Source organism: Drosophila melanogaster, chromosome 3R (genome assembly GCF_000001215.4).
Source record: "Drosophila melanogaster chromosome 3R".
NCBI classification, from domain to species: Eukaryota; Metazoa; Arthropoda; class Insecta; order Diptera; family Drosophilidae; genus Drosophila; species Drosophila melanogaster.
Window position 1 is genome coordinate 18,043,169 of NT_033777.3, and position 12,085 is coordinate 18,055,253.

At 42.4% G+C, this 12,085-nt stretch overlaps 1 protein-coding gene across 3 annotated transcripts; it reads right to left on the reverse strand.

Moving 5' to 3' along the window:
* Positions 1–2,047: 2,047 nt before the first annotated feature.
* Positions 2,048–9,816, reverse strand: htl (heartless). 3 transcript variants are annotated; one of them, NM_079670.3, is made up of 2 exons: positions 9,334–9,816; positions 2,048–5,402 (listed from the first exon to the last, which is right to left on the reverse strand). In NM_079670.3, the coding sequence occupies exon 2, from the start codon at positions 4,750–4,752 to the stop codon at positions 2,563–2,565; it is 2,190 nt and encodes a 729-aa protein (NP_524394.2). In that variant the 5' UTR covers positions 4,753–5,402; positions 9,334–9,816; the 3' UTR covers positions 2,048–2,562. The 3 variants fall into 3 exon arrangements, with proteins under 3 accessions (NP_524394.2, NP_732287.1, NP_732286.1); NM_169785.2 differs by lacking the exon at positions 9,334–9,816 and adding an exon at positions 6,062–6,198; NM_169784.2 differs by lacking the exon at positions 9,334–9,816 and adding an exon at positions 5,943–6,198.
* Between the last annotated feature and the right edge of the window lie 2,269 nt (positions 9,817–12,085).

Consider the following 12,085-nt stretch of genomic DNA (forward strand, 5'->3'; position numbering starts at 1 on the left):
AGAATTCGAGATATATATTCTGTAAAAGAAGCCAATTGGAATCCCAAGCGTTGACTTACTAGATAACAAGCTCAGAGAAAGTTATCCATAAGTTATACAAAAAGCAAATAGATTGCAAAATAAACTCCTGCCTTAAATATTTCAATTTTTGCAATTTAATAAATCTCATTTGGTCTCCACTTTCTGCAAGATACCATTGAAATCTATTACAAACTTGATACCTTATCTTATATACCCAAACCGAAAGAGCAAAAAAGCGCATGCAAATTAATAGCCAACTTTGGCCGAAAAATTAATTGATCACTCGAGACAGGTAACATTGCTGAGATTGCAGACCGGACCAGACTTATAGACCCGACAATCGATCGATCGACGCGAATTAAGTTTGGTGCTGGTGGTAAGTGCCCGCATGCTCTCGAGCTGATCACAGACTTCCTGAGGTAGCCGTCTGGTGAAATGTGGTCTGATTTCCATGGCTGCATGAACAAATTTCAATTAACATATTCACGCAATAATTGCAGGGGTCTCCGAACGGCCCACGTCTCTTGTGGCCAGCGAATAGGCAAATAAAAAAAAAAAAAAAAAAAAGACACCCACGTCCACCGAATCCCGAATCCCCGGCAGACACGTGTCAAACTTCCGATCATTAGGAGGAGATGGGCGCTCATCGCACCACGCCCACTCGCACTGCGTGCAGGGGCCCTAATTAATAAACAGACAAAACAATTTTATTTTTATGGCCCTCGCCGATGAAAAGCCCTTAGGAATTGATAAATTATCGAAATGCAGTTTAGACAAAAAAGATATTGAGATTGATCACATCATTCGATCGGATGCGTTGGCGATTCTCCGCGGTAATGCCGCCTAATTAATGGTTGCCACGCTCGAAAAGAATGGATGGAAATCTAAGTTGTATAATCCAGTAGGTCACTGGAAAGTAAAAACAATAATGACAAAAGCCAGAGCATGATGAAATATTTGACAATTTGATACGCTGGCATTAGCAGCTAGAACTTATTGCATGCTAAATCAAACAATGAAAACAGAAGAGCTTATCAAATCTCCAAATGCCAACAGCTAAACTCCAGACAAAGTTATAAAATATCGTATTGCTTGGTTAATACTTTAATGATGCTTTTAAATTAACTGACAACATAAAACGTAAATAACACAAGTGGGAATAAATATATAATAATAATAAAATTTTAAGTGCATTTTAAATTGCAATTTAACTGACTCGACCGAAATTCCTAATTTAATAAAAAGCAAGCCGATGTGTGCATCACAACGGGTTAATCGATGTATAAATATCCCAGGCACTATCAATTCAGACTTCTGTTGGCTTCCACACCCACATGAAGTCGTGGCAATTACCGTTGATCTCTGGCTTAGAGCGATTCATAATCAAGACACAAGTTTTAATTTAAATATGCCCCAATGCTCATTTATCTCGCAAGTATCTCAGGCCCACAATGTTGCAAGATCTTACGGATCGCATCGCTGTGCTGCACAGCACAGATCTAAGTGGGCCAACTTCTGGCCGCCGGCGCAGCGGGTTGAGGCTCATTGCGAATAAATCGGACACTCCACAAATCTCCCGCAATTACAATACTTTATAAACATATTTTTCTTCTCCCCAATGTGGCGGGTCTTGTATTATCGTCTAATTGCATCGTCGACGCTCGTGGCATTTAGCGCGTCAACAAACGAGCCGCCGCCGCGACCCCAGCCCCCAAAAGATACACCACACCCGCCAGCCCCAGCCGCTTCTTAATCCTATCTCACACCTCAAAGTAGCGGTTCGAAGCTGAGAAATGAAAATATACTCGTATAAAAGGAAAAAAACAAAAAAAAACCAAAAACGAAAAGCAACAGAGCGAACCGCAGGCCGTTCCATTCATCATTTTTCGTTTAGTGACGCGCGTGCCTCGTGCGCCTCAAATCGAGTGTGATTTTTTTCACAGATTTTCAAATTGAGACGTCATGATCTGACCATCGGTTCCGTCGGATCTACTCGTTTATGCTTAGGCGATGATCATTTTTCGTTGGGATTCGTGTACAACATTTATTTGTTTCATAAGGCACTGCGGCATGCAACTAACGCTAAGATAGAACATTTATGTTTATGGGCTACGAGTATAATTTAGCGAGTATAAAACTGCGAATACTACAAAGATCAGTACAATATGAAATACAACAGCAAATACAACCGAGTCTTAAGTTCAACTTAGAACTACGCATATACTAGTAGATGTTTTATGGTAATATCTTAAATCAACATTAAACTAAAAGTAAATTCGAGTAGCTGCTTGTTTTTGGTTTTACGCCTTTGGTGCAATTTTGGTAAAATGTTTCAAGAGATTTACAGACTTAAATGAGAGTTATATACATAAATTCGAGTGTAGTATGATTTGTAGGATTTTTTTATGCAAGCCTTAGATCTTTCGAAGATTTATTAGGATTCACCCTAAAGGACACTTCATAATCTCTAGTTAACAATTTGACTTTGGTTCAAAAACCAGGCTTGAATTGTCCTGATCTCATCTAAGGATCCTGATTCGTTTAATAATTACACCACTTCTGCAGGTTGTCCGTTTCATCTTCCTCCTCGTCGCTAGTCGAGGGCGGTGTATCCAGATTGGCGATATCCACATCGAGGTAGTCCTCCTTCGTCTGGAGCAGCTTGTCCATATACTCAACAATTTCCGTAAAAGGTGGCCGATCGTCGGCGTTGAAATGCCAACATTGTCGCATCAGAATGTAGATGTTCATGGAGCATTTCGCTGGTTTCTCCATCCGCTGACCGGACATGAGATAGGTGTACAGCTCCTCAGCGGACATGATAGTTGGATATGGTTGCTGCCCATAGGTCATGATCTCCCACAGCAGGATGCCATATGACCAGACATCGCTCTTGGAATCATAGAATTTCTCCTGCAGCGACTCCGGTGCCATCCATTTGATGGGTAGCCTGCCATTTGTGTTCTTCCGATAGTAATCCGTGCTTTGAATGTCCCTCGCCAGTCCAAAATCAGCAATCTTCAGCACATAATCATCGCTGACGAGCACATTCCTGGCTGCCAAATCTCGATGGATGCATCGCCGCGAGGCCAAATAGTCCATTCCTCTGGCAATTTGGTGGGCAAATTTGATCAGATCCTTTTCGGTTATCACATGAGCTGGTGGCGATGGCGGCGGTTGCGAGCTGTCCCTATCCTGATCCCTTCCGAAGGGTCGATTTTTATAGAGGAAGTCCTTGAGATTTCCGTGTGGCGCATACTCGACAATCACATAGAGCGGACCATTTTGACTGCAGCAACCAAGTAAGTTAATAATATTGATATGTCGCCCAATGATCTTCATCACTTCCATTTCCCGCACCAAGCTGGCAATGTCATCATCCGTGTGTCCTTCCTTCACCATTTTCACGGCGACAATGGCATTATTGACCTCCGCCATGACCACTCGTCCGAAAGCACCTTCTCCCAAAGTGGCACCCAGTACCAAATGACTTCTGGGCAGTTCCCAGTTCGAGTCCAGTGGAAATTCATATTCATTGAATGGAGCCGGCTCGTTGCCATTCTGAAGAACAGTGGTGCGCTGTTTCTGTATCCTAACCACCGGCATAATCATGGTGTCCATGGAACCACTGGAGTCTCCGCCACCTTCGGGCTTGAAGATGATCACTTTCTTGGTCCACTGGTGAACGGTTTCGATGCGTTGTTTCAACACCTTTTCATGTTTCATCTTTCGGATGGCATAGAACACAAACAGGGTGGTCATAAAGATGAAAATAAGTCCGCCAAAGACGAAGATATACACGAAGCTGGTCGAGTGAAGTGAACCACTGGCAACTCCGGCTTCCAAGACGTGAAGACTTCGCACCACTCGCAGATATGCAGTGCTATTGGATTGACCCAGGCTGTTGCTTTCGACGCACGTGTACCAGCCCTCCTGCTCCATCCTAACGTTCACGAAGTCCAACTGATCCTTATCCTCGGCAATGATGGATCGATTGTTGGAGCAGTTGGTCATGCCATGGCAGGGCACAAAGATCCACGCCTTCTTGCTGGTCAAGTCCGATAGATATTTGCAGTGCATGCTGCCTGTGGAATTGACCACCAGTGTGAGATTCAATGGACCGGTCATCAGGATCGGTTTGTGATTAACTCGATCGCTTACAATCACCTGGGTGTCGTGACGAATGCAACCCAATGAATTGCACACCTTGCAGGTGTAGTTGCCACAATCGCCCGGCACCAGATCCTCCATCGTCAGGGTCCATCGATTCCGCTTCAGGCTCCCATAGCCGCGCGTCCAGTCGACGGTGCCATTGCGATACCATGTGATATTGGGCTCAGGATTGCCCAGGGCATGGCAATTGAGGGTGAGCAGTGAGCCCGAGGGTCGCGTCTGCAGAAAACTCATCTTTTTGGGATTACGCCAGTAGGGTTTCGAACTGACATTCACCGGCAAATCGGCCTTGTTATCATCATCATCTGCGGCGCCATCATCCAAATCCGCACTGGATGTGCTCGATTGATTAGCATTGTTCGTGATGGCTGGTGTCTTGTTTTGACTCCTGGCTCCCAAATGATCCTTGATCATCTCCTGGCTATTGGCCATTTGGCGTCGTCCTTCAACCTGCACGGCTGGCTGCCAAATCGAAAGCAACAGGAAGAGCACTACCAGCGATCCGCTTGTCATTGTGATCGTTGAGTGACTGGCTCGCCAACTCCAGGCGGCAGCCATTTTTGGTATATTTATTTTTGTAACTCTTGCCGGAGGCAGGGCAGCACCCTCGAATGTGCAACAGCGAGTGCAACTGGATGTGCAACTGCCACTGGATGTGCAACTGCAACTGCGACGGCAACTCCCTTGTTGGAGTTTTGTCGCATGTGCTGCTTGGTTTTTTATTCACCGGAAATCCACTTTAGAGTGCTCCGCTCTATATGGACCGCTCTCCCTCTTCTTTCGCCAGCGCCGGAAGAAGATCGGTGATCTTCTAGTTTCTAATTTATAATGGAAAAAACAACTGCAACAGTGGCCTCTTCAGTGCAACATGTGTGCCTTTGAAGTGATCCTCCACTCCACCCACGATTGCAATCGGATGCTGTTGATGATGAGATGAGGCCAAGATGATCCTCTCGATGATCACCTATCTCTCTTCTCGATGTAACGGAAATACTTTCCCCCAAAAATCATCTACTTATGGGGGAGGGGGGGGGGGATGAGATGGCTGCTCGTGTGATATACTCAGTGAGTTGATGGATCTATGGCAGCCATATTGTCACCAAAGGAGCTCCACTCGTGGGCGTGGATGACGGTGAGTTCCATAGATCATTCGATGGCTTCTGGAGGGTGGATTCCTTGGATCGCTTTTGATGTGACTGCTGCAACACCTGAAAGAAAGAATGCATGCGATTAGATTTATGTTCACTTTGGGTGCATAAGTTTAGCTACACGAAAACTTTCAAAGATACAAGAACATGTGCAAAAAATCGGAAATCGGAAATGTACTAGATACATCCGCTCAATTTCTTTGACTAAATGAATTTCCTTTCCATTTTGTTTATAGGCTCACTCGCTTGTATAGTAAGTAAACTTTCGATTCTTTCGCAGAGATTCGTTTTGGTCTTGACTCGATTAAAGGCCATTTCCATTTGGCGAACTTAATTAAAATGTCGCGCACATTTCCGGTAACTTGTTCAGCATTTCTCGTATACCCGTTTCTGATTTTTGTCCAGCGCGTGCCATAAATTAAAAATGGTCCAGTGGAATGAGCTCAGAATGTACATATAACAACAAATACTGATGGTTTTCATCTTTTACGCGTTGCATATTTTATCGATTTTCAAAATAGCTTTATGGCCACACAAAAATGTTTCGGCTGGCACTCTTTTTAATACCGTCATAAAATAACGACCTGTCTTTTCGTTTACCTTTTTGGCGTTGGAAAATTCTTTTCAACTTGTTGTCAGTTTACTTAACGATGGGATTCTATATATACACATACACTGCGCCCTAAAATGTGATTCTATTTTTCGCACAACTCACTCACGTTTTTCCGATTTTCTAGAAGGGATTGCGCAGATGTGTCTGCCGACTTTTGCGCTTTTCAAATTCGAAATTTTGTGAATTTTTACGGAGCCAAGCGAAAAACTGTTCCAAATTGGTCCGCGTAGTCCGATGTACTGAATATGCCCAATGCCAATTCCGATTCCAATTCTAGTGGTGATCGCGACTATTCCGATTCTCTACCTCTCTTAAATCTCCCACACTCTCTCTCTCTCGCTATCTCTCTTTAACTCCCCGGATCCGATCGCCCTTCTCTCTTTCACCATCTCTCTCCCACACACAATGTCCTACTCAATGCGCCGGCGTCGGAAAAGGCGACTCAATTTAGTGGGCCCTCGAGTCGCTTCCACTTTTGCCGTTATATTTCCAATGCCTAATACCCTGTAATGTAAGGGTGAAATGGGTTATGCACGGGTTTGATCAAATAAGCAATCGAAGTGATGATATGATCATAAGAGTAAAGCGTTGAAAGCTTCGTGCATCGATATTAAGATCCTTTTTAAACAAATCTTTTTTTGTGAAATTATTCAAGTACTAAGTATAATATATAGATGATATACATTTGTTACCTAATGGCATGATTGGTATATATTGGTATATCATTATAAAGGACATTTTTTTTTTTTCGAGTAAAGTCGAGTTGCCAAATTGCCAGGTATGCTATAGTCAATAAATTGACAAGCTCGCTTTTTCATTCACATTGCGGTTCTGTTCTGTTTGGATGGTCGTTGCCTTTAGCGTCCCGCATCTTTTCGCTTTCAACGGCAGCCTTAATTTTCCACACATGCCAGCCCCGTCTGGCTTTGTATCTCAGTATCGGCGGTATCTCTCAGTTTGCACTGGGTATTACTCTCATCTTTAATTAAAACAGACACAGTTTCTCTCCGCGTTCTGGGTCTGATCTTTCCAGTCCGCATTCAACATTCAGCCCACATCTGGCGGACAAAAAAAAATTAAAGAAATTAAAAGCAACAAAAATAACGGCCGGCGGAGAAGACTACTGTGTTCAGTTGTCTCTGTTCTCCCGCCCCCGTCGCCACGCCCACAGTCAGAGTCAGAGCAGAGACAAGGGCAAATATTGTTTCGGCTTGCATTTGTTGCTCTATTGTTGACTGCAACATGTGGGCACATCATCAGCATCGAACATACACGAATGTACATATACGTATGTCTACCTAAGATCGTGCCACATGTGTTGCACAGACATTGTCGTCGATTCTCGAGGGGAAGTAGCGACTCCAGCGTCTAAATGATGGGGTTATCCGAAATGTTGACTTCCAGGAAGGCATCCGCCAAATCGGAAACTGCCAAAAATTGTATATATGTTTGGTATTCTATCTCCACCCTCCGACCTTCACCTCCATCGATAATGAGCGCGCAATTTTAGTATATGTATGTATTTCCTGTGCCGTCCAAAATCGCCCGATTTATAAACAAACACGTTCCGGAAAGTATTTGCAAAGTATACAAACATTGCACGGTATATGTACATTTCCCATCGAATTGAAATCGCCGGTCACTTGGCGCATCCATTTCAATCGCACGGGTTGACCCGCAATTGACGCACTTGGCGGTTGCCCCGCTGCCGCTCAGTGTATCCGATACCAAGTCGAGACCGGCACGAGTCTGTTATTTCGCACGGTTCGTCGGCAGGTTCCACCAGCCATCAGCCACCCAATGCCAATCCCATCCAGCCATCCATCCATCCATCCATCCCCACCCGTTCATCTAGTATATACCATTCAGTACGTGACGGCGAGAAGGTTGCATCCCATGGGGTAAACGAAAAGAAGCAGATGGAGCGAAAGGTCGATTGTGGCAAGTCGACTTTATCAAAAACGCGAAGCTACGTTAAATTATCACAAAGTATATGAGTAGTGAACTATTGATTCGATTTACATTTCAGAAATATAAAGCACGCAGCGATTTATATAAAGAACGTTCAACAGATTTAGTTGAAATAAATATGTGCTATTCTTAAATTGTTGCAAGCTTTACTTATATATTTGTAAATTTGCCATTTAGAGCTTTAAAATTTTATTAGTACTCACAAACATTTAGACAACAAAATCCATTATAAAAGTGCTGTAGCATTGATAAGCTTAAGCTATAATATATTATAATACCAAAAAATAACATTATTACTTTATTGTTGACATAAATCTATTTCTAAATCGAAATCTTTATTTGGTAAACACTGATTTTATGATAAACTCTCATGAAAACATTTAATATTATATAGCAAGCATATATTCTCGTGACATTTGTACTTTAACATCATAAAGATCAAAGGATCATACCGAAAGTCTGCGTGGATCCCACCTGAGATGATATGGGAACAATACCGGGAACTGGCCGCACAATTAGCTAAACAAACCTAACCTTAATTATCATTCATAAATAAATTGCAGAGAAGGGAGGCGAAAAGTAAGAAGCGTCTTCGGTTGTCGGCCAGCAAATTGAGTGATTGCCAAAGGCAACAAAACAGAAGCCGAATCACCTAGAAGATGGCATCGTAAAGCTAACCGACCGACAAAACAGATACCCGATAAATATATATATATACATATATATACACACAGATAGCTATATCTTTAGCTATATACTCACTCAGATATAGAGCAAGTCGGACAAAGAGCAGACAAGTTGAAATGTTTGTTTACGCGGCTAGAAAATATTGCATGTTCCTATACCGTCTACATTCTAGAATCTAGACTCTAGATGATACGATATATGCTATATGCTGTTGGTTAATAAACAAAATCCCATTCTAAGGGAGCGTTGGAATATAACAGAATTATGAGTTTGAAATATTTTCCCGAGCTCTGGGGCATCGGTTGGCTTGTAAAAGCAAATAAATAAATATAAATTAGAATGGGAACCCTGTGGAAAAGTGCTTTCAATTTGAGCATGTACCATAGCAGAACCGAATGGAATAAATAAAAAATAAAAAAAACAGATACTATGGGGAGCCCACAACTGTCCATATTCACTGTATTATTATGGGGTAGCCAGAGAATAGATAATTGAACGATTGACTACACACACACACAGCGGGATAAACGACACAAATTGCTTTGGAACCGAACCACTGCACATTTTACACTTTTTGGCCTTTGGGTTAAAAAGTCAAATTGCTGTGCGCGGTCAATCAAAAAGTGGATCAAACAAATGATTTGCGCAACTACGCAAAAAAAACCAAAAACAAAATAAACTAAATTAAACGATGCACGGTGTGTATTTTTAAAGACTTACCTCACAAAGTGCGTTGCTCCACGAACAAAAAAAAAAAAATGCCAAAAAGCTTCTTGCCAAATATCCACCAAAGTGTCTCTGCGTTGGAATTTCTCCTTGCCTTCGTCTAAATTGTAAGTCTTTCACTAAAAACACAATTGGGAAAGTTCACAGAATTCGAGAATGTTTCCACTTAAAATTCCAGAAATGTTTTAGTACGCATTTATATGGCACTTAGGCACTTAAACAGAACCAGAAACCGTTGCACACTTGACTCTGTTTTGTTTCTTTCCATCCACAAAATGTGTGCGTTTTCACCAAGAGGCATTACTAATAATTATTAGTATAATTATATTATATGGCGTTATTACGCGTTCAATCGATCGATCGTTCGCTCTAATTTTCGACGATTTTTCACCGATTTTCCAACGATTTTCCAACCGATTTTCCAACGATTTTCCTCCGATTTCGCCTACTGTAACGGCACGCAGTCCGATCGCAACTGAGTCAAAAAAAAGCAAGCGAACCGAACAGAACCGAGCCAGCTCTGCGAAATAAATCTCTTCAATTAAATGAGGGAACAAATGAAACGAATTCACATTTCCCCCATCAACTTCAACATGCTGGAGAACACATCTCTGCAATGTATTTTTGCGGCAGGCGCGTAAACAAATACAGAAAACACACAAAATTGAACGGAACGCCAGCCACACATTGTATAATCCGCAGCCAAAGAGAGGAAGGGTCGAAAAAGCGAGGGGTTGGGTATGCGGTATATGTATGTATGGTACTATATGGTATAGGGGCCCCTATACCCTATATATGGGGGACCCACACACACACACACACAAGTGTGTAGCTGAGTGGCGGCCTTCCCTTGGAAAGTGAAATGTAATTGAGTGCACAGACCGCACTCGTTCTAAAATTCGTTCAATTGAGTCGAATGGAATATCTCAAAGATATTCTAACGCACAATATGTTGCATAGTTTCGAGCGCAGCGAGGAAATTCATGAATTTCATTATGAGGGTGCAAAGAAGATGGGTAGTTGTCAAAAAGATTCCTTATATTCAGATCAATTATTTATGTAGTTATAATTGGTTTGATGGATCATGCTTTATTAAAAAGAATAGCTAACTTATCTTAGTCAGAATAGATCAGTCACTTGAATTTAATTATTATTATTTTTTAAAAAGATTTATGGCCTATGAGGGCCTAAGATTCTACTGACAAATTCTTTGCGCATTTCTTTGCGCTTCGTTTGAGGCGGAAAATGCGGAATGAGATTCATTAGCCAACACAATAGCTCGCTAAGTAAGTTAGCAGTTATTAATTATGAGCTACTTATAGCCAATGTCAAATGGCCAACAGACACATAAGAACCAGTAGCCAAGTGGCGATGGAAGAAAGCCCCTCTAATGAATGACACTCGTGGTGAAAAGGCCATCAAAGCACACACGCTGTGCGCCAAAGACAATGGCATCGTTTAGCGTTTGTCTCTATGGAGACACCAAAAATAACGAAAAGGGTTAGCCAAACAATGGACAATGACGCAGGGGGGATTTTGGCCGAAAATCGAAAACAATTAACGATTATTGACCATCAATTGTGGCCGACGGGACCCGTTCAGTGCCAAATGGCGTTACGCCTGACTGATTAATTGATGCTCCACGGCGGAATTGGGAGGGAGGATCCCCATGAGTGGTTAGCATAGTTTCAACAGTTAACAACCTCGTAAAGCCGCAGAGAGACCGGGGAAAGCACGGGTTAAAGACGGCCACCGATCAGTGTGTATGGTCATAATACTTAAATTTTATGCACTCCTGGGCAAGCCTCCTGGCTCCAACCTGGCTCCAAACCGGGCTCCTCTTGGCTACCCAAAAGTGCTTCTCCTCGAGGCTGCCGATCGCAGCTTCAGCTTCCGTATGGCTTTTCAATTTGGCCAGAACGAAACGCAAGTTGTTAGCGTTTCGAGCATAGAAATAAATATTGGGAAATTGGCTCAAAGTCTGGTTGGTCGAGCCTTTGGCCATTTGGCTCTGGGAATCTGCGAATGGGAAATGAAAAATCGGGAACGGTAACAGGCTTTTGGAGACACGATCTTCGAGTTGGGCGACACGATCTGCAGCCATCTCGCAGATCGCAGCTCGTCGAGATCTCGTGCAGAGCAGCCAAACAGCATAAAGTTAATTGCTAATATGATTAATTGCACATTAACATGAATTTTTATAGCCAATTATATGCGAAATATGCCAATGAGAAACGCTTTCGACCAGCGGATTAAACAACCAAAAAATAAGTTAACTGCTAGACTTATTCAGTTGCAATAGATAAACAGATGGGCTATTGAAGCTGTCAATGAAAATAAGGAAGAGCAATATATTAACTTTTGCTAGGTGACTTGGGAAATCAATTAAATTTTGGGATTAGTAGATTAAGATTAAGAAATTGAGTTGAATGTATTTATTGTATCATATGGGCTCAAATAAGTTAGGCCTGCAAAACATTGATTCATCATTGCCTAGAACCAAAAACCCGCTTAAAACCAGACCAATTCGATGGCTCCATTCGTTGGCGATGTCGATGATAATTTATGCATCAACTGTGCGTGGCAATTTGGCATCTTCGCAATCCAAACCGAGTGGGTTGCTGCTGGCAGGCGAAATTATGCGGGTGTGTTTGCATTTGCCACAAGAGCAGGCAAATAGCAAAATAAATGAAAATGCAATAAGCCTCGAGACAGGCGGAAAGCAAAAATCAAAAATGCGAGAAAA

Coding starts and splice junctions, on each gene's coding strand:
- htl (NM_079670.3), bottom strand. CDS start 4,752: ATGGCTGCCGCCTGGAGTTGGCGAGCCAGTCACTCAACGATCACAATG.